General features: G+C 46.2%; 4 protein-coding genes across 4 annotated transcripts; 2 read left to right on the top strand and 2 right to left on the bottom strand.

Annotated features, from left to right (window-relative positions):
* The first annotated feature begins 612 nt into the window (after window positions 1–612).
* On the top strand, window positions 613–12,746 carry LOC128710135 (ubiquitin carboxyl-terminal hydrolase 32). Its single transcript, XM_053805177.1, has 11 exons — window positions 613–703; window positions 4,068–4,302; window positions 5,281–8,009; window positions 8,083–8,391; window positions 8,936–9,273; window positions 10,069–10,709; window positions 10,863–11,029; window positions 11,126–11,394; window positions 11,461–11,646; window positions 11,718–12,398; window positions 12,474–12,746. The coding sequence occupies exons 1-11, from the start codon at window positions 646–648 to the stop codon at window positions 12,744–12,746; spliced, it is 5,886 nt and encodes a 1,961-aa protein (XP_053661152.1). The 5' UTR covers window positions 613–645.
* A 1,561-nt stretch (window positions 12,747–14,307) lies between these two features.
* On the bottom strand, window positions 14,308–18,319 carry LOC128706713 (arginine/serine-rich coiled-coil protein 2-like). The gene is made up of 5 exons (XM_053801655.1): window positions 18,254–18,319; window positions 17,398–17,559; window positions 15,954–16,226; window positions 15,503–15,885; window positions 14,308–15,436 (listed from the first exon to the last, which is right to left on the bottom strand). Exons 1-5 carry the CDS (start codon window positions 18,317–18,319, stop codon window positions 14,308–14,310), a joined length of 2,013 nt encoding a protein of 670 aa, XP_053657630.1.
* Window positions 18,320–19,055: 736 nt separating this feature from the next.
* On the bottom strand, window positions 19,056–20,946 carry LOC128710074 (COMM domain-containing protein 4; the record flags this gene model as incomplete). Its single annotated transcript, XM_053805113.1, has 3 exons — window positions 19,056–19,523; window positions 19,600–19,740; window positions 20,815–20,946. Coding segments are annotated over 3 exons (741 nt in total), but the record flags the coding sequence as incomplete, so codon positions are not given.
* Window positions 20,947–21,147: 201 nt separating this feature from the next.
* Window positions 21,148–22,617, top strand: LOC128710070 (leucokinins-like). Its single transcript, XM_053805110.1, is given in 3 exon segments — window positions 21,148–21,633; window positions 21,635–21,659; window positions 22,205–22,617. Coding segments are annotated over 3 exon segments (924 nt in total).
* Window positions 22,618–25,679: the final 3,062 nt, after the last annotated feature.

Here is a 25,679-nt window from a genome sequence, read left to right as displayed (position 1 = left end):
ATTCACGGGCAAAAAAGGTGCAGTGTACAAAACACGGGAGCAAATTGCGTTGTACTACCATACACACACACACACGCACACGTCTCGCTGACGGGGTTGAATTTTTCGCGTTTCGCTAGTTGATGGGGCTTTCCCGTTGGGCAGAAGAAAAAGCGCCCATCAGTGTACGGGGGCGAGTGCGTGCTGATAGTGTGTAGTAAAGAAAGTGTGACGCAATGAAAAAATCGCTTCTGCTGACTGCCGCTTAACCCATTTTCTTCGACGCAGTTACACCTTGAAATCATGTTACAACGGGGAAAGCGAAAAGTTTAGGAGGTGGGAAACAAGTAAATTAGTGTAGTGGCCAGTGTGTTGTTTTGTTCAAGGATCAACTTCGCGAACGTGAATGTTTGTGTACTAAGGGTGGTGTAGAAAAGTATTTCAATCGTGCAAGTAGCTTTGCTCCTTCTCCGCAAGATCGATCCATCCCGGGGATTCATCAACGTAAGCCATGCAAAGTGATATGAATGAGCTAGGTTCCGAAGTACTGGATAACTGCCCGTAACTGCAGCTGAAAGAGGGGGAGGAGTAGGAGTAGTTGATGAGAAGGAGGAGGCAGGGAAAAAGGTCTCGATCTCGATCAACGCAATCACACACAAAGCAATCATGGGAGCGAAGGATTCGAAGCCGTCCTGCATCAGCTACGAGGAGGCCGTCAAACGAGGTGAGTAGTGGTTTTTTTTGTGAGTTGTCTGGTTCGTGGAACTCATCTCATCACTATGTCCACTTACGACTGGGTCAAAACGTGATGCACACCTGCAACCGTTCCTTAACGTCGATGCTACTAGAGGAGGCAATTGAAGTACAGCTCAATGAACGAATAGCGGCAATAGGGGTGAGTGCTGCGGTAGTGCGGATTCACTTGTCCACATCGTCCACAACATATACAGCGAGCCGCGAATGAAAGCTAATTAGCAAACATCACGTCAGCGATAGAGTTGTAATATAATGTTCCCTTTTGCGCTGTGTCCGGTAGTTGTGCGTGGCTTGGTGTGTGTGTGTGTGGGGTGGAGGGGAGGTGTACTATGGAGACACAATTTATAACAGCATTACACTTGCCCGTTCTAGAATGTGATGTGGACGATACTCAGCAGACTAGAACTCTGCTAACTAGGGGGATATAGTGTTGGGTTGAGAATGGGTTGCTTGATGCATAAAAGTAACTCCCTAGTTTGGAAGGTGTTTTTTTATGCTGACAGTGCGACTACTTTACCAGCAGAACTAACATGACAAAGGAATTTATTGATTTTACGTTATGCTGCAGTTCCGTTCCAATGTCCGTTTGCTTTTTCTTCTGTAACACCACCGTTTCTAGAGGTGGGAATTTCTTTCCCGTCATGGAAACATGGTCCTTTCGCGCAGACGACGTTTTTCTTTGTACCACACATCAGCATCTAGGCGAAATTTAGCTGCCGGTTTTTCTTTGTGTCCCAACCATCACGGGGATGTTTTGCTGAAGTCAAGGATTGTTTTAAATATTCAAATCAAACAAAAACCTGAACCGGCCACTACACGGCGGACGCTACGAGACACATTCCACCGTTGTCCGGTAAAGATTAGATTAGACAAGACTGTTTGCCTTAGACTGCGCCTTTTCAATGTATGTATATAAAGAAAATTTTCCGTCTCTGACGCTGTGTGACACTTTTTTTTATTTAAAAACAAAAAAAACTGCTTTACTTGAACATCCCATATTGCGTATGTTGGGGAACGGTCTTAAGAAGAAAGAAAGAAGAAGAAGACCCCATGAAATAGATGTGGAGAAAAATGACTGATTGGAAGAAGTATCAATCACTTCCTGCTGCTGCTGCTCTCTTTGCGGCGTTGTGGTGGTGATGATGGAATGAATAACGATTAGCTAATGCTTTCGTCATTAGGTCGCAGTAGGTTGATTAGATGGTAGACCATCAACAAGCAATGAATCGTACGAGTGTAAATTTTGGACCGACCCACACAGCACTGGTGTGTACATTGTTTCGTGTGGAGTGCAAGTTTTCCACGCTGATAGCGTTTTTTTTATCGCTGCGTTGTTTTGCTAATTTTCTGAGTTTTCTGAGTATTGCTGAGCAAAGAAATAACATGCCAATGAGCTAGCGCTTTTTTTCTGGGCTGAAACTTTCAACTAATGAGAAGAACGATGCGACGAAATTTGAGTCAGAACTGAGCCAATTAACCAACAGAACACACATCTCTTGGATGTCAGATGACGCAGAGCTTCTTAAAATGTTTTCCGCTCTTTTTTTTTATAAACTGTTTCATCGAAGATTGATTTGCACAAAGTGAAATGATAAGCAGGATTGTAAATTTTGCATTTACGTGCTCTAATTGCGCATCGAAAGTGGAATGAGCTGTTTGCCTTTAAGGTTATTTAAATTAAGAATACAATATGTATCGCGATCATTGGAGTGCTTTTTGCGCGCCTTCTGAAAATAGCAATGTTTTAAAGATTGTTAAAGGTTATTTTGCCAGTCTTGGAAATCGCTTTGGAAATTTTTCTTTTTTTCATTGTCCTGGTTGTACGGGTGTTTGTGAGGTTTGGTGCTGGGCTATCTTAAACAGTAACGAAATATCATACGTTCGTTGAGGCTTGTTTGCGTAGCAGAATTTACCAGTTGGTGACAATTTGAGTTTAATCAAAAGGTAAATATTTACACATGGGACTAAAAACTGAGGAGATCTGGTTGCGTTGTATGTTGGTTGATGAGTGAAAAGAGCGCTGCAGAAGCGTCAAGTGAGTGAACTGTTCCACGGCCTGCTTGAGTTGCCTGTTGTGCGTTATGCGGTTCCAATAATATACATGAGAAAAATTACCGTTTTGATTGATCGGTTAACTTTCTTTGAAATCCAATATTCTGTTTTAAAAATGATGTTCTAGGCTGTTAATATTATTGTACACGTTAAGTGGAACACCTTAGATATTTACGCGCAAAAAAAGATTACGATGGGTTGTCAAGCCATATTCGTCTTGAATTACAATTGATGGCTTACTACAGCGCTTGAAGTTATGAATGGTGATGGTTTCCTTTGCGCCGTTGCTATAAAAAAAATTACATGAATAGATTGAGCTTTTGCTGCTGTTGCTTTGCTGGGGATAATTCCGCTCGCTTGATTTGCGCCTTCTCGCACGGATAAAGACTGGTTGACATTGAAACCAGGAGGAAAGGAATCGGACGATTGGTGGGATGCTGAACGCGGGAAGAAACGCACTGGGTCGATGTAATAGAGTGGAACCGGTGTGCGCTAAGCCCGGGCATTTTCCTGCACTTGTAAACACCTTCGTTGTGAGCGGAAATGTGTTGAACACAAGAAGGCATGAATGCGGCGCACAACGCATACATGCAACCTCCCGCTAGTCCACCGCACACACGAGGGATTCTTTATACAAGCAGGGGCCACATGCTTCTAACTCTCAATATATCGCTTTTTGAAGATAAGTGTATTATAATTTTTATCAAAATGAGCATCAGAAAGCATACACTTTGAACATTAACATTAACTTTGGAAGATTATTACGTATCTGAAAGGATTGTCAGATCCATTTTCTATAACATTCCGTAAACGTTTCTCCGATTGCGGTTTGATTGCTTCACTAAGGGTTAATCGTTTTATCTAGCCCCAAGAGCTGCAACAGCAATAGTGTTGGGGTGTGTTGTAGTGGATTAAACATCGTCGCTTGGTTGGTGGTCGGTTTTTTTTTCTGCAGAAGGAGCTGCTACCAAGCAGCAAAAACACATAATAAGGGCGAACGTGGTTGAGGCTCTTCTGATGTAGCACCTACCAAAGGCACGTTGCTCTGGACGGTAATGGGCTGGGTGTGTCTGAAAGCGCCTCCTAATAAATGAGTCCAGATAAAGCGATCAGAATTTAAGTTGTTCTACTGTGTTTGCCGCCCCCATGTCAAGCGATATGTTGGGACCAGCGGAACTAGCACACCTTTCCAATTGAAATATTGTTATGCGATTGTCGATTTATTCTGTAAATTTATTCTTCTTTGAACGTTCATTACATCTTTGGTATTTTCTTTTTAGTGACGGACTCAGAGCTGCGACGAATCAAGGATGCGTTTAAACGATCGGCTGGCACCAGCGGATCAGTGCTGAGCAAATGTGCCTTCATGCAGGATGTACTCGGCGATGGGGTACCTTCGGTGGTGGCCGATTGGCTGTACACGGCGTGCGGCGGTACCGCCAAGGGGATCGCCTTCAAAGAGCTACTATGTGGCCTCGTTCTACTGACGAAAGGAACACAGGATGAGAAAATCAAGTAAGCATGTGGACGGGTGTGGTGCAATCTTGCTTTCAAGGACGAGGGCACTTTCTTATCATCGTACACTTCGATAGTTCATCCATTGTTCGAATGCTAACCAGCTATTCCGTTTTACGAACAGCTCCAATGTCCAAAAGCCAATGTAGAGACCACCTTCAAACCTATCAGTTTCCAATGTTCGATCATCATACCACCCTCCCCCGCCTGGCGCGTGGTGTGTGGCATGTGTAGAAGTTTATTTATATTGTCTTGTTACCGACAGCTTTTGATATCGCTTGGTATCATCATTGCTTCAGGGCAGCTATCGGTATCAGCACTTGTATGTGTGTATGTGTGTGTGTGTCTTATCATCGATAACGGAACGCAACGCGATCAGTTCGATTGGACGCATTTGCAAACGATGGAAAGGATAGCCCCGCGTTGTATATTTATCCGCAAAGGCTTATGGACGATGATATAGCGACTACTTGTCACAGTTACTTGCGGATTTCCGTTTTATCTATTTTTCTTTTCAATGATGCACCAGTTGTGTTTTGTGTGGGTGTGTGTGAGTGTGTTTTTATTATTGCTTTTGTCTACGCGCTATGCGAGTATTGAGCAGTTAAACTGTTAAACGGTGAAACATTCCACTTGTTGCCGGAAACGCTAATTGAACACCTTTTGGGGCATATTGAGTAAATCTGCTGAACGAAAAAGGATCGTTCCAAGGGTAGGCAATTATCCAATTAGAATGCAAGGCCACACCTGCAGAATATGACGTGCGTGGTTTCTAAGCCAGGGTTGTTGCCCTCTTGTCAATGGGGAGTGGCGGATACTGATGAGTATAGTTTAACGTAAATGCTTGTTTGTTCACTAATTGAGCGCGTTCGGAGTTTGTTGTTGAAGTACATATTTACTGGTAGAAATACTCTAAATGTAACCAATAACTATTTCTGTTGCTGATAGCGCTGTTTTGTCTTTGTGATTTGTTTTTAGATTTCTTTGGACGCTGTACTGCAACGACTCTGGCACGCATATACTCAAACAGGAGTTCCAAAAAGCCATACAAATCGAAACTACCTACCAAAGCAATGCCACCAATAGCACCAGCAACACCACCAATTGTAGCAATAATAATAATAACAATCAATCGGTAGTGAATAGGAACAATCAGCAGCAACAACAATTGCACTGGAACCGGTTTCAGGTGTCACTATTCGGCCAGAGCGATCGCGTCACGTTCGAGCAGTTCAAATCATGGATACAGATGCACCGTGGTGCGACGGCGTTGTCTAAGTGGTTGCTACAAGATGCATGTGTAAACCTCAGTTCCGAGCTAGAAACGCCTACCTTTTACCAGAGTTTGGCCGGAGTCACCCATCTGGAAGAGCAGGACATTGGTGACCTTGAAAAGGTGTTCTGGTTACTGAAGGGTGCCGCCGTCACGGGACAGCTAGATTTGGAATCACTCGGGCCGCTGGTCAGTCCACCCGTTCCAAAAGCGGCCCTTGGTGGTGTATTCCTCGCCTTCGACGAGAACCACGACGGACACATTGATTTCAAAGAGCTGTGCTGTGGTGTGAGCGCCGCCTGTCGAGGCCCCAGCGTAGAACGGAGCAAGTTTTGCTTCAAAGTGTTCGATATTGATCGTGATGGAGTGTTGAGTTTTGTGGAGATAAGGCAGATGATCGACATATTGCTGTCGGTGGCTCGCGAAGCAAATGTAAGTGTATATCGGAATCTGAACCACGACAAGGTGCTTGCCGAGCTGTATCGACGAGCAACGAAGGGAAATAGATGTAAAGAAAATGCCAGCGAGGCCGAAAGGATGTCGTCGCTGGACAGTGCCTGTGCAGCGAATATCCCCGAGTTTAAGTTCACTCAAGAAGATTTCCTGATTTGGAGCATCGAAAGCAGTTCGAATCTGGTCCAACCATTTCTAGACCTCCTGTTCGAAGTTTGTCACATAGTGTTGGGGTTGCGTCCCCAGTGCCGTCATCTCGAAGGTGACATAGTGCGTGGTTGGTTGTCGCGAGAGGTCCGTCGTGGTTATAAAGTTGGACAGTTTTGGTATCTGATATCGTCAGACTGGTGGCAGCATTGGTCACAGTACACGCAACTGTCATCGCCCAGTTCCTCCTGTGTGCATTGTAAGACGACAGGAACAAGCTATGCGAACAATCGCACCAATGCCAGTGCTGGAGGGGTGCACTCTCTGATGCCCAACGGCGGAGGTGGTACAAGCGCCGGAACGGTAGATGAAGCAATGATCTGTGATGAAAGCTTTACGTCCAACTCGACCGAGAGTATGGGCGATTTACTGGGAGCGGGGGATTCTTCTAGTCTGGGTTCGGGGAGCAGTGGAATTTCGTACGGTCGGCATGCGGGCAGTGCGCCTGGTCCGATCGATAACAGTTGCCTAATAGCGCCGAACATTTACAAACAAATACCGACACTGACCGGTGAAGGTGGTCGCTTGAAGCGAGATCTGACCTTGGTGCAGCATCGCGACTTTGAATTAGTTCCGGATTCGCTGTGGAAAGCATTAGCCCAATGGTACGGTGGTCCGCTGCCCTTGCCAAGACAGGTCATTCAACCTCACAGTATTGGGGATGTTGAATTGGAACTTTATCCGTTGAACTTAAGGATACTACGCCATCAAAACCAACCAGCACAGCAACAGCATGGTCAGATGGCTGGAAGTAGTGCTTGGGCCAGCATGTCTGGAGGATATGGTGCATTAACTACGGGCAGCTATCCAACCACGGTTTCTTCGGTACCAGCCGTTTTACATCCGCCGAAGAAATATCTCGCTTACACGGCTGCCTTCAGTCGTTTGGCAACTATAAAGCAGGTAGCCGAGTTCCTATGCCAAAGATTGAAGCTAAAACCGGAGGATATTCGGCTCTGGCATCTCGTACCGACACCTACTGGTATCAGCGAATTCCCTTACCTGCTGGAGGAAGATCAGTTGACGCTGCATGAGCTATCGATTGGTGATACTGATCAGATTCTACTGGAGATCCGTAACAAAGATCTTACCTGGCCGGAGGAGCTCGGTTCGTTGGCACTTTCGCAGGGCTCCGGAGGCACTAGTTTGGATCGGCGAGGTACAATTGCTTCGATCCAATCGCAACATCCTCCAGGTGCGACAGGGCTGCACAATCTAGGCAATACATGCTTCATGAATGCAGCTCTCCAGGTCCTGTTCAACACCCAACCACTTACGCAGTACTTCATTCAGAAGAAGCATCTGTACGAGCTGAATACAACGAACAAGATGGGTACGAAAGGACAACTAGTGCTTCGTTACGCAGAACTGTTGCGCGATGTATGGACGGCCTCGACACGTTCTATTGCTCCACTGAAGTTACGCTTTTGTGTGACAAAGCATGCGCCTCAGTTTTCAGGCGGAGGGCAGCACGATTCTCAGGAACTGCTCGATTGGTTGCTGGATTCGCTTCACGAGGATTTGAATCGCGTGATGGAGAAGCCGTACACGGAGTTGAAAGATTCGGATGGACGTTCGGATGTGATCGTGGCGACGGAAGCATGGAGTCAGCACCATGCTCGCAATCAAAGTATAATTGTTGACTTGTTTTACGGACAGTTGAAGTCGAAGGTAACATGTCAGGGTTGTGGCCGAGATTCGGTCCGATTCGACCCGTTCAGCTTGCTAAGTTTACCGCTTCCTGTGGAGAATTACACATACTGTGAAGTGCTCGGTGAGTAGACCTGCTACTGATGCGGCAATAATTGCGTTCAGGGTAGTATTGACCATTGAATTTCGAATTGCAGTGATGCTACTGGACGGCTCTGTACCGGTGAAATATGGTTTGCGGATGAATTCCGAAATGAAATACTGGGATCTCAAGAAACATCTGAGTGAATTGTGTGGTCTAGAGCCGGATCAAATGCTGATCTGTGAACTATCGAACTCGCAAATACGACTCATCCTGCCTAACGAGATTCGAATTAAGCCGAGTACTGCATGTGAGCTGTATGCGTACGAGCTGCCAAAGGTCGACAGTGTGCTCCGATCTCGCGCTGGCTCTGAGTTGGCCATTAACATCGAAAAAGGACTCAAGGATATTCAGCGGAATCAAGGTATGTAGCATCGTACGCAACTTTGTGAAATTCCTATCCGTGTTTTGTATATGCCATTGCTGTTTCGTATGGTTTTCGTTTTCTGGGCATTTTTATGTTATAACGGAAGGAGGAATAATGTTCTCCACGTAATTGTTGGCCATGATACTAAATGATTTAAGATTGCGTATCATAATGTTGATTTTAATTGTGTTTGTTTTTCTTTTTCATTTTTGTTCCTCATGTGTGTGTTTTTTTTTTAATCATTCTCTGACCCATTTTTTCCTGTTCCGTCTCATGATCATCTACGTTAATCCTGTAAACGCTACCTTTTCACACGGCATGCCCCACTACTCATAATCACTGTTGCCTCTTCATATATGTGTGTTCTTCTCATTTTCTCATGTGAATGCCTGAATTGAATTGTTCCAACTATCTCACCATTCTGTGGCGTGGTTTTCATCATATTGTGCCTCATTACCACATCACCACTTCTCAATGAGGACCGAAACATCTTCCTTCACACACAATCCGTTCCGTAAATCTGTACCGTACTGCAATCCAGCTCTTCTAATACCATCATTAGACCCGCACCAGCTTACGACAAGCTCGATCAACACCACAATCTCGTCCACATCGTCGTCAGCGTCCTCCTCCTCGACGGCCACGACTGACGATACGACCGCCATTACCGGACGTAAGCCGGGATCCGCTACAGGTGGTGGATCTAAGCCGTTAACGAACGGAGTTCTCTGTAATGGCGGATCAGCCGGAGGAGGAGGTGTCGATGGTGGAGGCAGCAACGGAGCGACGGTGGCTAACCGCAGGACTTCGGCCACGTCGAAGGTAAGCCGGTGCTTTGGCAACACACTCTGCATGCCCCCGAATATGTTGTGCTTCAAGGTATGGTTGTGTATATAAGTTTTTTTTACTCAATAGTTTGTGTTAATGTGTACGTACATATTTAGCTAGCGAAGTGCAGTTCCACCCGAAATGTTTCCTTTGAGTTGAGAAGATTGAGCTGTTCCTGTAGCTCAGGTTCCGTATATATTAGATAAACTCGAATGATAATTGAAATTGGATCAGGTCGAACGATTGTTTCGACGTTGAACATTCCCCAGGTGATCTAAACATTTATTTTTTCGCCATGGTCGCTTAATACTGTAAATACGCGACAAGTGTAAATTATTGTTGTCATAAGTTTGAAGTTTTATTTTGGTAAAGACACTAATGCTTTTTAGAATTAAACGTTTTTATTTTATATGATTGATTAGAACTGTAATGTATTTTTTACTGTAAACATTCACTAAATCTGAACTGTATATATCGGGTTTATGCGTATTTTACTATTTTTATTAATATTGTGGTTGTTGGATGTGGCTAGGGAAAGATAATAGCGTTCAACAATACACACAAAAATATTGGCAAATGAATAACATGCGTAGAATCTATTAACCGTAGTAATATAGTTGGTATTAAACCATCCTCACAAAAAAAAAACAAAAACATTTCAGGGGGCATTTATATATATTTTTTTATCACAATTAAAGCAAATTATAGTTTTCACTTGTAAAGCAATGTGTGCGTTATTAGTTGACAATCATAGTATAGCTAGAAGAGTAGGTGGCTAGCCATTGGATGATGTGCGTCTGTAAAGGCGCGTTTAATCTGGGTGTGATGTTGACTTCTTACTTTCAGCACATCCCGGAAATCAGCACTAGCCCAGACAGTACGTTTGTATATGGTGCAGGACAGTACAACGAGCTGACCGGGTACGGTAGCAATGGGTACGGGAACAGTGTAATCGGCAATCAGAAGCTTCACACGCATGCCACACAGCAGCCATCGAAAGATCCCAACCGATCGAAAACGATATCGACGACCAATTTGTTGAACAACGCCGATAACGGTTGGAGCAGTGGTAACGGCGTTGGGTGCGACTTGTCGAATACGCACCATCTGCATCACCCGTACGAATGTACCGATTGCGATAATATCTACATGGGAGAGGACATGCCACCGTACGGCGATCCACAGCAGGGTGATGCGATAAGCCTAAGTGCAATTAGTAAGCGACCGCATGGTTTTGCTGGCGGAACAGCGGGTCTGCGTAAGACGAACTATCTGATAGCGGTCCATCGAAAGCTAAGCAGACAGGATACGTATTTCCTGTCGCATCACAAATCGAAACCGGGGCTGTTCGGTGTACCACTGCTGATTCCTTGCTACGACGGAGTCACCAACAAAGAGCTGTACTGTTCCGTTTGGTTGCAGGTGGCCCGTTTACTCAGTCCACTGCCACCAACGCCGCCAGACCAATCGAACCATGCCACCGACTGGTGAGTCATTGATTAGCTTGTGTTTAACACGCCTCTGGTGATTAAGCGCACGGTAGTTGAATGGGCGATAAATAATAATGATCTATTTGTCTTATCTTTCTGCTTTCTTCTTTTACCGCAACTCGCCTGCGTGTGCCTCCATCAATCGGGCAGTGATGATAGTCTAGGGTACGATTTTCCGTTCACGTTGCGAGCAGTAGGAAGCGGCGGTCGTATGTGTGCCCTCTGCCCGTGGTCACGTTTTTGCCGTGGTTGTGAGATTCCGTGCAATGATGAACCGCTGCTACAGGGACTGATTTGTTCGGCACCCGGCTCAACTAGTAAGTGTATTGTTTGTTTTGTTTCCACCCCCAATCATCAATTTACATGCACGGTGCGCGAATGTTTAACGAGATACGTCGAACGATTTGTTGCAGGTAATAGCTCCACACCAAATCTATCTTCACGCGAACAAACACCGACCTTGCGGCGGAAGGGATATGCGGCTAGTTCGTCCGGGAGCTCGTCGTTAGATGGAGCTACCAACCAGCCACAGCAACCATCCTCGATGGGTACGTTGCCGACGACGTCAACGTCGTCGCCGGTTGCATCATTGCAGAGTTCCATCAATGCACGATCCATCCAGATTGCCATAGATTGGGATCCAACAGCACTTCACTTACGTTACCAAAGCACACGCGAACGGGTATGAGTATGATATTTCCCCAGAGAGAGACGAGGCTCTAATCGATCTTTTTTTTTCTCCTCACAGCTATGGACCGTACACGAATCGGTGGCGATATGCCGCAAACAACAAACAGAACCCGTGGATCTGGATCACTGTCTGCGGGCCTTTACCTCAGAAGAAAAGCTAGAACAATGGTACCACTGTTCGCATTGTAAACAGAAAAAGCCAGCCACTAAAAAGCTGCAGATCTGGAAATTACCTCCCATTTTGGTAAGGTTTTTAGTTGATTAAGATCGAAAAGTGTTTGTTACTGAAGTATTATTTTCCATCCGTTCTGTCAGATTGTGCATTTGAAGCGCTTCAACTACGTCAGTGGCAAATGGGTAAAGTCGCAGAAGGTAGTCAACTTCCCGTACGAAGGCTTCGATCCAACACCCTATCTTGCCTCCGTGCCGCAGGAGACAATCCTACGCCACCGCGATCTGCTCGAAGGTTTATCCGCTGGTCCGCGTGGCGATGGACGCAATCGAGACTGTCACGAAGAGTTTGTAGAGTTCGATCGGGAAATGTCCATGATCGATGAAGCGAGCGATGAGATTTCACTATCATCTCTGCGAATAAACGGTGCGCGGGATAGCGAAGGCGGTGGTGATAGTGACGATTGCGGTAACAGCGATCGCCGACAGGACGAATTAGATGGCAAACCGCGGAGCAGTATTATAACACCGGCCGTTGTCGGTTTCAATCATGTGTCGAGTCCTCGTCAGTTGCCGGATGGAGATGTGCTGGGCGGCGGTTGTAGTTCCTCAGTCGGTAATGAAAGCACTACCGCATCCTCGTCTGTGCGAATAAGGTCGGCATGTTCGGTGCGCAGCAGTGATTCTACTCGTCGACAGCGACTAGTGTCCACTAGTCTTACCAAGACTCCGATCATTGATGGGGAACTGACAGATTTCCACAAACATCATCTGAAGCCCGAATGTGATCCGTTCGAGTTAAACTATCAGCTTTATGCTGCTGTGGTAAGTGGTACATTCGTACGAGAGACGTTTTGGATGGAAAATGTTTATACATATGATTGGTTTCCCCCCCATTAGTGCCATTCGGGAATGCTTAACGGTGGACACTACATCTCCTATGCGGCCAATCCGAACGGTTCGTGGTACTGCTACAATGATAGCTCCTGTCGCGAAATACCCACACGGCCAAAGATTGATCCCAGCACGGCCTATCTGCTGTTTTACGAGCGACGCGATCTGGAGTATGGACCGTATCTACCTAAAGTAGACGGAAGGCAATTGCCCAGCGAAGGCCTCCTTGACCTCGATGACAGTGATAATGATTTAAAGAAAATGTGTTCGCTTATGTAAGTGCGAGGGGAAGTAGGAGACGTGTTGCAGTTTTTTTGTGGATTTTCTTTTCGGAGGAAATAATTAAATCGCTCGACGCCAAGATATATAGGGTAGCTAATCGAAACAATACAATTCAATGTACGCCATTCTTTAATCACAAGCAACTAGTTCCGGAATGTAGTTTAGCTTAAATTGATAAAATCAACCGTATAATCAAAGAGTTTCACGTCTTACGCAATCGAAATTGGGATTGTTTTTGCGATCCATTGCCTCTAGGGAGCGTACAACAGAATCATAAGGAAGCAGGTTTTGAGCAGCACACCGTGTAACAGCTGGCGTGACGATAGGGTGCAGGTGTATTGGGTAGTGGGTCCGGGTCAATGGGGGTTGTTCGTGGTGTGCTTTCAGTAGGAAGGATGTTGGTAAACAGACGCATCCTATTTTAGTTTTTACGCGTTGCTTTTGCATAAATTGCTATAGGCTTTACATTTTTCTACGAAAAATATAGCGATATAAGCATACCACTGATTGCCTGCTTTAAGTTGGCCAATGCTTCGAATGCGTGTTACGAACTTTCGATGCGCTGTGATGCACTATTTGCGGAAAGATTGATAGTTTTGAAGCGAGAGCGAGAACAACATTCCACATACATATGGCCTACGGTGAGACTGCCGGTAGGCCTTTTGAAAGCCATTTGGGAATGGGGGAATTGTGCGTTTATTGTGCTTGGGTTTTTGATTTGCAAGCGAAGCGAAGCGATGCAGGAATTTACTAATGGAATATCGATATTGTAAGCAATAGATATTATTGAAGAGGAGGCAAACCATTTGCTGATGGTCGTGGTGCCTCTCTTTGCCGCGGGAGATCTGTCCTCGATTATGTGTTAGAGTGCTTCACTACCACACCCATGAGCTGTACTTGTGCCCGGATGGTGGTTCGTTATGATAGATTTTGTTTTCGTTTTTAACTGTTTGGTTATTCGTACCTTTATTGTTCAAAGCCATTAAACGAAGATATTGCAACGAGGAAACTGAAGAAGGAACTCACTAATATGTTGTTACGCAGACACACGTTCCTTGTTATAACGGTAATACGAATGTGTGGTAAGCTTTGTAATTGGTGGTCTACCGTTCAAATATCTCGTTACGATTCACGTGTCATTCTTTAATGTTTTGTTTCGCACGCATGTTAGTTAATAATGCGGATCCTACTGCGTATGACTTAGTTCAGCATCACTAGAGGCCGGAACGTGCGATCCGTGGATCGTGTAAACATGCCGACGCTGCACTACTGTTGGTTTGGGTTGATCCTCTGTTTAACTGTTATTTTTGTACATGCATAGGTTTTTATTTTGGTAGTTGTTTAAATAAAAAAGAATAATCTATACAATCTGTGGGAATGTTCGGAAAATTGGAGGAAAAGAAAAAAAATTGTTCAATTTAGAGGTTTTACGTTTATTCATTTATGATGCTTTAGCTGCGTATGTCGTCCCTCCCACGAGGAACTATTTCCGCTACACTATACAGCTAACGGCTACCGGAAACACACCGACCTGACACGCTGTAATGGCTTCAGCAAATTAGAATTGACGAGCCTGGGAGCTAAAGCCAAGCCCTACGCCACGCATTGTGTGTGTCACCTGTCGAGCTACCTCGTACTGTTGTTCCATCGTTGAGAAGAGCTCTTCCTGTTTCTTAATACTATCTCCCGTCGATTTACCGCCATTCGAAGCGCCAGTACCAGCCATCCCGGGGCTGGAGCTTACCTTTGCCGAGAGCGTTGATGATGAGGGAGCACCAGTCGCTACAGGTGATTCTTGTTCTTCGCCCGCCTTTGGTACCGCATCCTTCACGCCCATCAGCCGAAGAAATTTGGACGCTACCCTGCCGTCTGTGTCCTGCGCAAACTTAGCCTGCTCCCATTTGCTAATGTTAGAGGACACTTCCTTGCTTTCGTTAGTTTTGTGGCTCCAGAGCAATTTGCGCTTCTGCACCTGATCGGCGTACCGGACCGGATTAACCACGCCCGGATTGTAGTACGAAGGAAGCGGTACACTGTCCACTGCTTTTTGGTTCTGCTGCAACACATCAATGCCCATCTTTTCCAGCTGGGCCGCTTTTGCATTGTTACGCAACAGTGCGCTACGGGACAGTAGCAGGTTAGCCTGAACGGCTGGATCTTGAGCGGGTGATGCCAGCGACAGTCCCACCTGGCCGGCCTTCGAATCGTTCGAGAGGTTCAATTTGGCGGCTACGGCTGGAGGAATCAGCGAACCGATCGGTGGTTTCGTTGGGATGCTCATCAGGGATGGTATGCCTGCAGTAGAAGGAATCGCTCCCAGCAGTGACTGGGACGCAGGCGGCGTGGGTAACAGCGAAGGGGGTTTTGTGGGAGAGATGGTGCTTTGCGTAAATCTGGTTGGTGTTGGAAGTAAACCACCGGCGTGGGAAGCATGTGATGGTGTTTGTTGTTGACTGGCACGCGATGGTGATGATTTGCTACATGATCGCGATCGGGATCGCGAACGAGAACGTGAGTCGCGCGTCCTCGACGATCGTTTGCGGTTTCGTGATTCGCGAGAGTTTGAGCGACGATTCTTACGATGGTCTTTCTTCTCGTAATCCCGGCCACTACGCTTATCCTTACGATCATCCTTTCGATCGTATCCGCGAGTATCCCGTCGACTATTGTCTCGATCATTAGATTTGCTGTCGAATGGAGAATTAGAAATAAAGCATTAACTGTTTCGACCTGCAATTTCGTCCTCTCTGTACCTCCAATTGCCTCCTCGACGCTGATCGCGATAATCGCCACGCGAATCCCGACATGCGCCACCGCGATCACCGCGATCATAGCGATTACGTTCGCGAGATCTATCTCGTTCCCGGTCTCTGTCCCGTTCCCGGTCGCGATTACGCTCACGATCCTTCTGACGATTCTTTTCGCGTTCTCGTTCCCGATCGCGTTCGCGTTCGCGTTCACGATCGCGCTCACGTTCCCGGTTGCGCTGCTCACGTTCGCGATCTCGCGTTCGATCACGCTCCTTTTCACGATATTTTCGATCACGATCACGGGAAGTGCTACGATCTCGTTTGCTTGCATCTTGCTTCGGTGGGGAGGATTTTCTCCTATCCTTTTGGTTGGCTTTCACTGCACCCTGGATAAAATAACATCAACATCAATAATAGCAACGAAAGCTCTTTGAATAGGGCATTGATAACATACCTTGCTTTGGCTGCTGCCAGCGAGCGTAGCAGAAGTTGTACGACGTGCCTGATCTGGCGGAGATTTCGATTGTCTATCTTTGCGGTCTTTATTCGCAGAAGATGCTTTCGGAGTCCCAGGTTTTGCCGTTCCATCTGCGCCATTTTTAATGATTTTAGTTCGCGATGGTTTAGGCGAAGGGCTGCGCGATCGAGACTTGGACCCGGAACCATCCGTTGAGGACGAACGGGATGAGGATCGCGAACCGTGGCGATCGTCCGGCGAGGATGAATTCTACAAAGAAAGAAACAAACGCCATGCGTATGTCCCAGCTGTTTTATACTGCACTCAATCCACTCGCAGACACGCACCACGTCATACGGAATGGTGGCGATGTGCTTAATTATCCATTAGCAGTGACGCATTGAATGGAGCCATTTTAACTAAAGCGTCACGTCACGGAGGGGGTCTTGGCGAGCATATTGTTTGCAGTATTGTGAACGTTATGAGAAACAGTCCATATTCAATCCTTCTTTTCCACAGTTCACTAGCAACATTTACGGCGCTAGTGTTGGCGATTGGACGCCAAGGCTCGGAATGTATGGTTAAAGTTTTTTTTTGTACATTCTTTGTAAATTGGGCTTTAAAAGAAGTAACATTATTAGAGATTGGTGGTAGAGAAGAAGAAAGCGTGAGAAACGTGTTCATTTTTGGGGTTACATTTCTTGTCTAGGCCATACTTACACAGCAATGCATCTTACTCACAGCGGACTGAGGTGCTGAATGTTTTGCTACTATGAGTGTTCCCGAAATCGGTCCCTATGTCTCTTTCAGACATCGACAACACCTGAATGGGGGTGGGTCACGCTACTCTGCTAGGACGTGGAAGCACTGGCAGCACTGATATTACAGATGACTACCAGATGACACCGTGTTTCCAGAGCGAACCGAAAAGCATCCTCCAGGGAAAGCTTTCGCTCCCTTCGGCAGAAGAAGTTTTCGGTGCCGAAGGTTCAGTTGAGACCGCTTGCGGCGAGAGCAGGTTGGCCTGACGGAGGACGCACCGGATGTTGCTCTTGGAACGTTCTTTTGAGTGGGTGTGTGTGTGTTTGAGGAATTTTGTGGCATATGCATTTTTATAGGCTAAATGATTGTGGTGTTCTTTGGACGACAACATAATAGGCGTCAGAATTATTGGCAATAACATTAGGTGGGTGGTTCAAAAGAATGATGGAACTGGTTTTTAAGATCGTAACGTTTTAGAAGAGATAGAAAACACAAACGACATAGGCAAATGGGAAATTTAAGTCCGCAGATAGTTTGCTTCTGTACGGTCAGTAAGAGCGATTGCGTTTAAAAACATCTTATTTGTTTTCAGAAATCGGTGAACAGTAAAATTCAACAAAATCGTGTACAGATAGAAAATGTGAACGAGACAAGCTAAACCTAGCACGTTCATATTTACCTCGTTCAGCTCCTTGCGTGGTTTATGCCCGGTCTTCACGCCTTTATCGTCATATTTCTCCTCATTACGGCGTGCCGATGGTTTGCCCGTACCGCTCCGTCTTTTGGGTGATTCGACCGACGTGGAGGAGCTCGATGAACCGGTCGGTGACGCGGTCTGTTCCTATGGGAAGGGGCAACTATTCAGGACATGTACAGGCAAGACAGGCGAATTGTGTTATTAAAATGGTCTTCACAACTGTTGGAGGGGTTTTGTTCGGTTGCTTTTTTGCGGAAACAACTCATTCCACATTACGCAGATAGAGATGGGACTGCCGAAACGGATTGACACTTTCGTGACCTTGAGCAGTACGCACACGGAGTTATTTAGCTTGATAACAGTAAGGTACTGCCAACATTACGTTGCTCTTTAATAGTATCTAAACAAAGCATAATCCTCTCTGCCCTCCCTCCATGAACCATCCCATGTAGCTCTTCGGTTCGACTGCATAAGCATACATTGTTTGCTATTGATTTCTGTGTTCTATGAAAAATCGATAATGTTCCGCGCAGAATGCACGCTCTACAGGGAGTGAAAGGCATAATCCACATGGGTGATACTTTCATCACATCCAGCCAGGTACCGCCAGAAGGCTATATTTAATCTTGAAAATATCTTTTTTTAGCTTGTCTGCAGCTTCTGTCACTTGTCCTTAATCGCACATTTGCTATAGCTTCCTTATATGGTTTATTGGCGGTGGCATGTGCCGACCCGAAAGCAAAACGTTCGCAATGCGTATTCAAACGCGAGTTCTTCCTAAACGTTCACTGGGTGCTACGGGAAAGGTAAGACCAAACATTCAACATCAACTATTTACCCGATTCGAATCCATGTCCTCCGATTCTTCCTGATCCGCCGCTTCGTAGTTACGTAGAAAGTCCATGTTGTTATCCCACGTCTCGCGGTAGGAGACAGGGCAAGTAGAATGTTCTTCGAACGAGCCAAAAACAATCGCTGATGTTTTCGTACAGGTTGCCAGACGGTAAAAGTAGGTGAAAATAGTGTTTTTAATTGGCAAAAATGCGCCCGAAACAAACAAACAACTTGACAGAAAATTCCGAGAAAACTTTTTCAGGCTTCTTTCGCCTGTTCTATACATGCGCAGGTTTTGCTCAGTGCTGCGTATGTGTGCATGTGTTTGTATTTGACTTGCTTGTCAGAACGTTTATGTTGCGCACTTGATTACTAGAATTCGAAACCGATTAGCCTGTTGCAAAGCAGTTGCATATTTATGAAACGTTATTTTTTCATAAAACGGGCGTAAAGTACGAAAAATGATGTTTTCATGCTCATAAATATAACAAGAAAATACAAAGCCTTCGAGAAATCTCATAAGAAGTAAGAGAACAGCAACTACCTGTTGGCCATAAAGTCGACCACTGTGCATAGCGTGCTGCATGCAAATGTAAAGGTGCACGTAGATGGTTGCAATTTAACATGCAATCGATTACCACGTGCTAGCAGCAAAAAAACTCCAACAAAGCTGCCGTCAAATCCATTTAAGAATTGATCTATTCGTACTTTTTTTTACTTTTGAAGATTATCTTGAAAATAAAATCTACTAAATAGAATGGGTATAGAATTGTTGTTCCTCGTGCACATCACATCAACAAGGCATTTTATTTTTCTGTCGAATATTTTTTATCAAAGTTGTAGCTCTCCATCGTATCGCGGACCGCTTTCAGCTCGTTTAGTAACAGCAGCGCATCATTACGATTCAGATTAACCGTATGGGACGTTTTCTTTGGCAACCCGTCGACGAGCTCGTTCTGTATGCCAATCTTCAGCTGAATGCAGTCGATCGTATTCTTCGGAATGCTGCAGCTAAATGTGTCCAGCTGATTGATGCTTAAACTTTTCTCCCGCAGCATGGCCCGTATCTTCAGAACGTAGCCGTCAAACAACCGACAGATGATGACCGTGTGTTGCTTCGGCAGTCCCAGCTGCTGCAGTTCCGTGCTGAAGTCGTCACTGTTCATGTTGTACCGGGAGGCACTGGTTAGCAGAAATCTCAGACAAGCGATACCGCCCTTCGGTGCATCCATGGAACCCTTTGTGATGGAGTAGATTTTGCTGATTTCGTTCTCCTGCAAATGAAGATAGAAGCGTTAGATTGTGGTTTCGGGTGGTAACAAGGGCAGCTTAGCGGAACACATTACGCACCGGTATTTCCGCTCCAAGGATTGACTTTGCCGTATGTTCCCCAAGATCGTTCAGCTGGTTCGTGGTGAGAAGGGCCAGGTTGGAGTGAATCTCACCCAGCACCCAATCGGGACAGTCTCCATCGCCGCAGAAGCGAAATTTCTAAAACGGCAAAGCAATAGAATCAACGGTACAGAACACACATACAGGCACAGAATTTAGATTTGCTGATAGCACAAGCCACATCATGAAAGGCAACTTCATCATGGGGTTGAAAACTTTCACCAACTTCATTAAATGAAATGGGCCAGTTTACTGCAGGGGCAAAACTGGCAGTTTGAAAGTTGCAAAGTTTCGGTGTAGTAGAATTGGTTTAATTGCTCTCCATCGAATGATGTACAATCCTGCGGACCTTTTTTGGTGGTCGGATTTTACCTGGAGGATTTTGGTTTTAGCTGTGCCACCGCGTCGTGGCATGTCTTTAAGCGCGAGTTATAAATCGTTGGCTGGCTGGGCATCTGACGCACCTTTTGGCAGACCGATTGGAGTAGCGTGATCCACAACGTGGGATGTGCTTTCGTCACGAATGTAGTAAAATGGCCAAATGGACAGTTCGCAAGGTTTGGGGTGACTTCAACTTTGCAACACAAAGCGGGGGGCATTAGTCGGGCCGAATGGACCGGTGGGTGACACTGGCTCTTTGGAAGGTGTAAGTTTTCAAATGAGTGCCAACGTGCTTCATCGGTTCCAGTCGGTTGAGCAGATTTGATTGCACGTCAGGAGCACAACCGAGGTCTGAGCGCCATCACATCCCGGCTGGCCATTTGATGTCCGCTTCTACCAGGAATCGCACCAACGCTAAAACCCGTTTCTTTAAGGGTGAAACTTTTCATTACGCACGTCTCGCTGGGTTCCCACCGCGTCGGGTTTGGGGGAAATGGTTTCGAGGGACCATGAGGCTTTGATAATGGATGTAAATCTTAAACCATGCGCCGCCCGTCCACCCCACTCCTACGAGCGCATTTATATTTGCCGTTTTGTTGGAAGTGCTTCAATCGCTTGTAATTGTCTGCAATCAAGGATGCTTCAGTACAGCAGCACGGCCAGAAGGAGGAACGTGCATTCCCTTTGGAATTATTTTACGAATCAATGATTTGTGTAGGTTCCATACCCCCAAAAAAAAACCTCACCCCCCCCGGACCGAAGGACACGCACCCGAGGAAAGCCGTGCTTTACCTGATTTCGTTTTCGTGAAAGGCAGGGAGTATATAAAAAGGACATCCGCCGTTCAACAGGTGCGTCAGTTTGCGATTGACCGTGACCGCGTCGACATGCAGCAACCGGTGTCGCGTTCGGTGCTTGCTTAAGAGTGTGGCTTGCGACAGAGCACAACACATTCACACACAGACCGCCCGTGCAAACGTTTCGGGACGCAAAGGATTAAAAAAGGGGAAAAAAAAACAGTGCAAACAAACAAACTCCTGGCGCTGGGATTTTCGGTGGCACAGTTCGGTGCAGTGTGCTTGTGTGTGTGTGTGTGTGCGGGCGCGTGGAAGAGCAAAACACCGGATGGCCATGTTTTGTCTAGCTTTGGTCACGGTAGTGTTTGTGCTGGCCGGAGCACCACAACCCTGCCGCTGTGATCGTACACAACCCGCTGGCAACGATGTAGCGCTCCGGGCTACGCTATCGAGTGATAACGCGCTGGATGGAAACGTTTGGAGCAGAATCCGCGAACGGGTGCTTGGCGGAGAGGATGGGAACAATTTGATTTCGTCTGCCAGGTTACCACACGCCGTACCGCCATCTACCGAGCTGATGTTTCTCGAATCGCTGATCAATCGCTACCGGAAGTACATGGTGGAACGAGTTGTACGGTTTGATGACGCGTGCTCGTTGCTGTTTGGCGGCGAGGACGATGAGGCGGACGAGGTTGGTGAACCGCCACAGGTCGCGGTCGATTCGCGCACAGAAACATCGCACAGCAGAGATCGCCCCAATGCACTGGTGGACGGTAGCGTCGGAAGTTCCTTCCAGGGTAATGGGGGTGGTGGTGGAGTCGTTTCGACCGGAAATCAACGGTCTGTTTATTTGATTTTGGATGTTCGCTGGAAGGTGCTGGCCGGTGCGCCTGTTTTTAGTAGAACCATATATTTTCGTGTTCTACACACGGAAACTCTCGGTGTGTGCTTTTTTTTTAAACGTCTGTCCACCATTCGACACGTGGTGGCATGTTTGCTTTGGCTGGTTGTTGACGGTTCTGTAAGTCATTTTAGCGTGATTGCTTTTTGCCCGGCAGGTTTTTCTCTCCGGTAGGTGTGGTTGGTAGCGGGAAAGTTAGTTGAATTAATGTAACGCAATCATGCAATTAGGACATGTACGTTCGTGGGGGGGGCATGTGTGTTTTAAATGTGTGTCCTTTCCGGGACCATAGCACCGGGTAGCAGTGTAATTAAAAAGAAACTAAAAGTAAAATTAAATTAAATGCAAATAATAAAAAAACACAGCAAGGACGTAATGGAGATGTTCTGCAAGTACTCAGAACTCTACATTGATAGGATAGCAGATCAATTTTATGAGGAGAGTTAATTAAAAATCATAGTAATTAACGTTTGTTTCCTTTCAGCATCCCACCAACTGCAACGAGATGGTTTGACGATGCAACTTACAAGATCGACCCATAACGGTTTTTGTTCGCGAAACGTGAAACAGTACTACCAGTGTCTTTTGGATCGCTTCAACGATCAGCAACTGATCGGGATGGTGCGGGACTATCTGGAATCGTACTGCGCCCGGCCGGGTCCGTTCGACCGCAGTATGGCAGCGCTGCAGAAACGCGACACACCGCGCTATGTGTCGAAGCAGAAGTTCCACTCGTGGGGCGGCAAACGGAACACGGCACAGGTGTTTTATCCGTGGGGTGGTAAACGCACCATACCGCGCGCACACAAACAACCGAAGGTGGTCATCCGGAATCCGTTCCACTCGTGGGGTGGCAAACGAAGCGGATTGACGGACGAAGATTCGTTCCTCACCTGATTGGACCGGCGTTAACCAGAGACACTGTCGTCGCTTCACAGGTAGGGAGATTTTGTCCCTGGTAGGATGAGGGAACCACACCAGCAACCGTCGTCACCGATCGCCAGCCATTCGAAGCTTACCCCTCCGGTCAGTGCATGTTTTGTGGTGTATTATACTATTGCTATCGTCCAGTTGCTAAAAGCCATTCAATGCTCCCCGTAACCAGTTCGCTCTCACACTCGCAACATACTAACAGACATACACACACAGAGCAGCAAAGGATATTTGAATAAACATTTGCGTTTGCGAACAGAAAAAAAACAATTGCTTACATCTTGTGGGGGTGGATGCTGATAAGCAATGGAAGCAACTTACCATTCTGCGAATCGGCGATCACTGTATGATAAACGAGTAAACCACCAACACTTTCGCACCAGCACTGGAATTGATTTTAATGTGCTTTGATAGTATTCACAAATATGTTTTTTTCGTAGGAGAGAAACCCAAACCTCTATATAATCGCTTTAAAACATCGGAAAGCTGCTTTAAAATCCGAAAAACTGGCTTTGATCACAAAGCGGTAAGTGTTTGTTTTGATTTGTAGGGTTGGAATCTATCAAAATGCGTATGTGTGTGCGTGTGTTTGAGTACGATATTTTGATTGCATGAGAGATTTGCCAACCCGTTTATACGGTAGTGGTGATTACTTCCCGGTATCATGGTTCATATTTGCGAAAGCGCCATCTATGTGTGAGCACCATCGGTGAGATTTTCAAGAGTTGACATTCTCTTGAGCTGACATCTGTTGGAGACTCTCAGAATCAAACCGGAGAGTTTTAAAATCTTCCTTGCGGAGATATCTAAACATGTTTTATATTATTTATGTTATCTTGCCCAATTTTCGTCGTCTTTTAATATGTGATTAAAAAAATTGCAACTCCTAAACAGGAAATGTGTATTTATAAAGAACAGCGCACAATAATGCAAAAGAATTGTAGAGCTATCCGCCCATAAGACGTCCCATTACATGCCGGGCGGATAAAACGGGTAACGATTAAATTAGTTTGCTGCATCGTGAATCTTCCCCAACGAGCCATGGATACGAAATCGCACTTGAAAGTGTGTAAACTTGTGCACATTCAGCAAGCAAGGATTGGCAAAGTCTTGTGATGGTAGCATAGAATTACGCTTTCAGGGTACGGTTGATTGGCGACGACGCGTTTGCCTGGGCAGATGAAGATGTGTGAAAAGTTTCGGCTAAGATTCCGATTCCCGTCGCCACCTAGCCCAAGAAGCTTTGGTATGCGCTGTAATTCAATCAAATGTTTAGCAAACTTTCACCTATACGCCGAAATTACCGAAGGATGCGGGCGAGTAGTGCCGAAGAATGCAACTGGCAGAGATGGAGTCGTTTTCAAATGAGATTCGGGCGGGTCGTTTTACTGAGGGGTTTAGTCATATGTGCATGTTTTAATCTCTTACGTCGCTGATAATCCACCAAAGGATGTCTGGTCCTTTATTCGTTTTGCTGTAAGCCTCACAAATGGCACAAAGTTAACTCCAGCAGGAGGTATTTTCTTCTCGATTACACGCAACTAGCGCTTCCATTGCCACCACCAACATGCTTTAAGCGATGCATCTTTGCTGCCGCGAAACGTTTTACGAAGCGAAAGGAACATCAGTGTATTGCAGCAATGCTGGAATGCCTAGGTGCAATCGAGCATCGAACGGGTTCAGCGTGTCTGTCGAATGTAATCGCCAAGTACACCCATTAGTGCAACAGTACAGCCGCTTCGACAGGGCCCGAGATGCGTTCCCGAGACTAAAGGAGCTACCATTAGTGGGTAGTCTCGGTAGCGCCAATTACCGTGACGTACTTTCTGTCACATCTGCAAATGCAATCGACGGGAGAATCGATTCCATTGTGGTTGGTTCTTTAAAAAGAAAATGGAGTTTACTGTTGTACCGTCATTGTTGCTGTTTTGTAGCCGCAGGAAATGGAACACGGGAGTGAGCAGTGGCATATGTGCAATGGCTCTTTGCACCATCAGCTAAAAGGTGTACGCTCCAAATGTCGCCTCGTGTGGGACATCTCCAGTAACATCTTTGTTGGAAGCGTTTGGAAAGGCTGCATGGAGTTGGTCCCGGCCAAAAATTGGCTGGATATTGATGAATGGAGAACGTGCGCGCAAGAATGTTGCGTAACGTAACGTTGACCATCGATCGCCACCGAAACAAACGATCTTTGACCTTGGCGTAGCTGTCGTCTGACGCGTCGGTGGTGGAAAAAAGGGGGATTGGAAGGTGATCCCGTCTTGGCAGCGTATAGAATGGAAGTTGATGACGATACGTTTGAAGGCTCACTCGAAATCAGACATGTAAACAATGTCTGGGCAAATGGTTTCATGGCGGGTCGAGTTGAGGGCGTCAGATATTTAGAGCAACGACGTGATGAACCAGTACACCGTACGACGTTCAGGGTCTTTATGGTGCGCTCGTGAGGAGTAAAAACTCGCTCGTATTGGAACGGAAACGACAGGATTTGTGTTGCTCGTGTACTCAATCGATGAAGAATGCGATAAATGATCGGTCGAAGCCGGACAATTGCGTAGAGTTGACCGTGGACGACATTCGCTGATCTAGATACTGATCAAGGCAGATGGGAAATGGATCGACGAGGAGTTTGTTAGAATGTCATCCAATGCCACAATAAGATCATTTGCGCTTGAAAGGAAAAGAAACTCCGCGGTTACCGCGTCCATCTTTTTGAAAATGACAACCTGCCCCCCATTTAATGTCTTGTAACGAGACACAACCAGATTATGACTTTCGAACACGTGATCGGGCGACTACCTTCGTTTGAAAAATGAAGTTGCCTTATTTTCACCGTCACTGACCACCCGTAAGGCGGCTGGGCCCTTCGTTGTTCGTGACGGAAACGGAGCAAATTGAGAGCATCGTTTAGCTTCATTCCGAGCCAAAACCCTCCGCTCACTTTCGGCAGTGAACGGAGTGACGCCGGATCTGGTAACAGTTTGGGAAGTCGCTGGCAAATGCACATCAACAGCGAGTGGATAAAA

This window comes from Anopheles marshallii, chromosome 2 (assembly GCF_943734725.1).
Source record: "Anopheles marshallii chromosome 2, idAnoMarsDA_429_01, whole genome shotgun sequence".
Taxonomy (NCBI): Eukaryota; Metazoa; Arthropoda; class Insecta; order Diptera; family Culicidae; genus Anopheles; species Anopheles marshallii.
The sequence above is the reverse complement of the archived record's forward strand: the minus strand, read 5'-3'. Positions and strand labels throughout refer to the sequence as shown.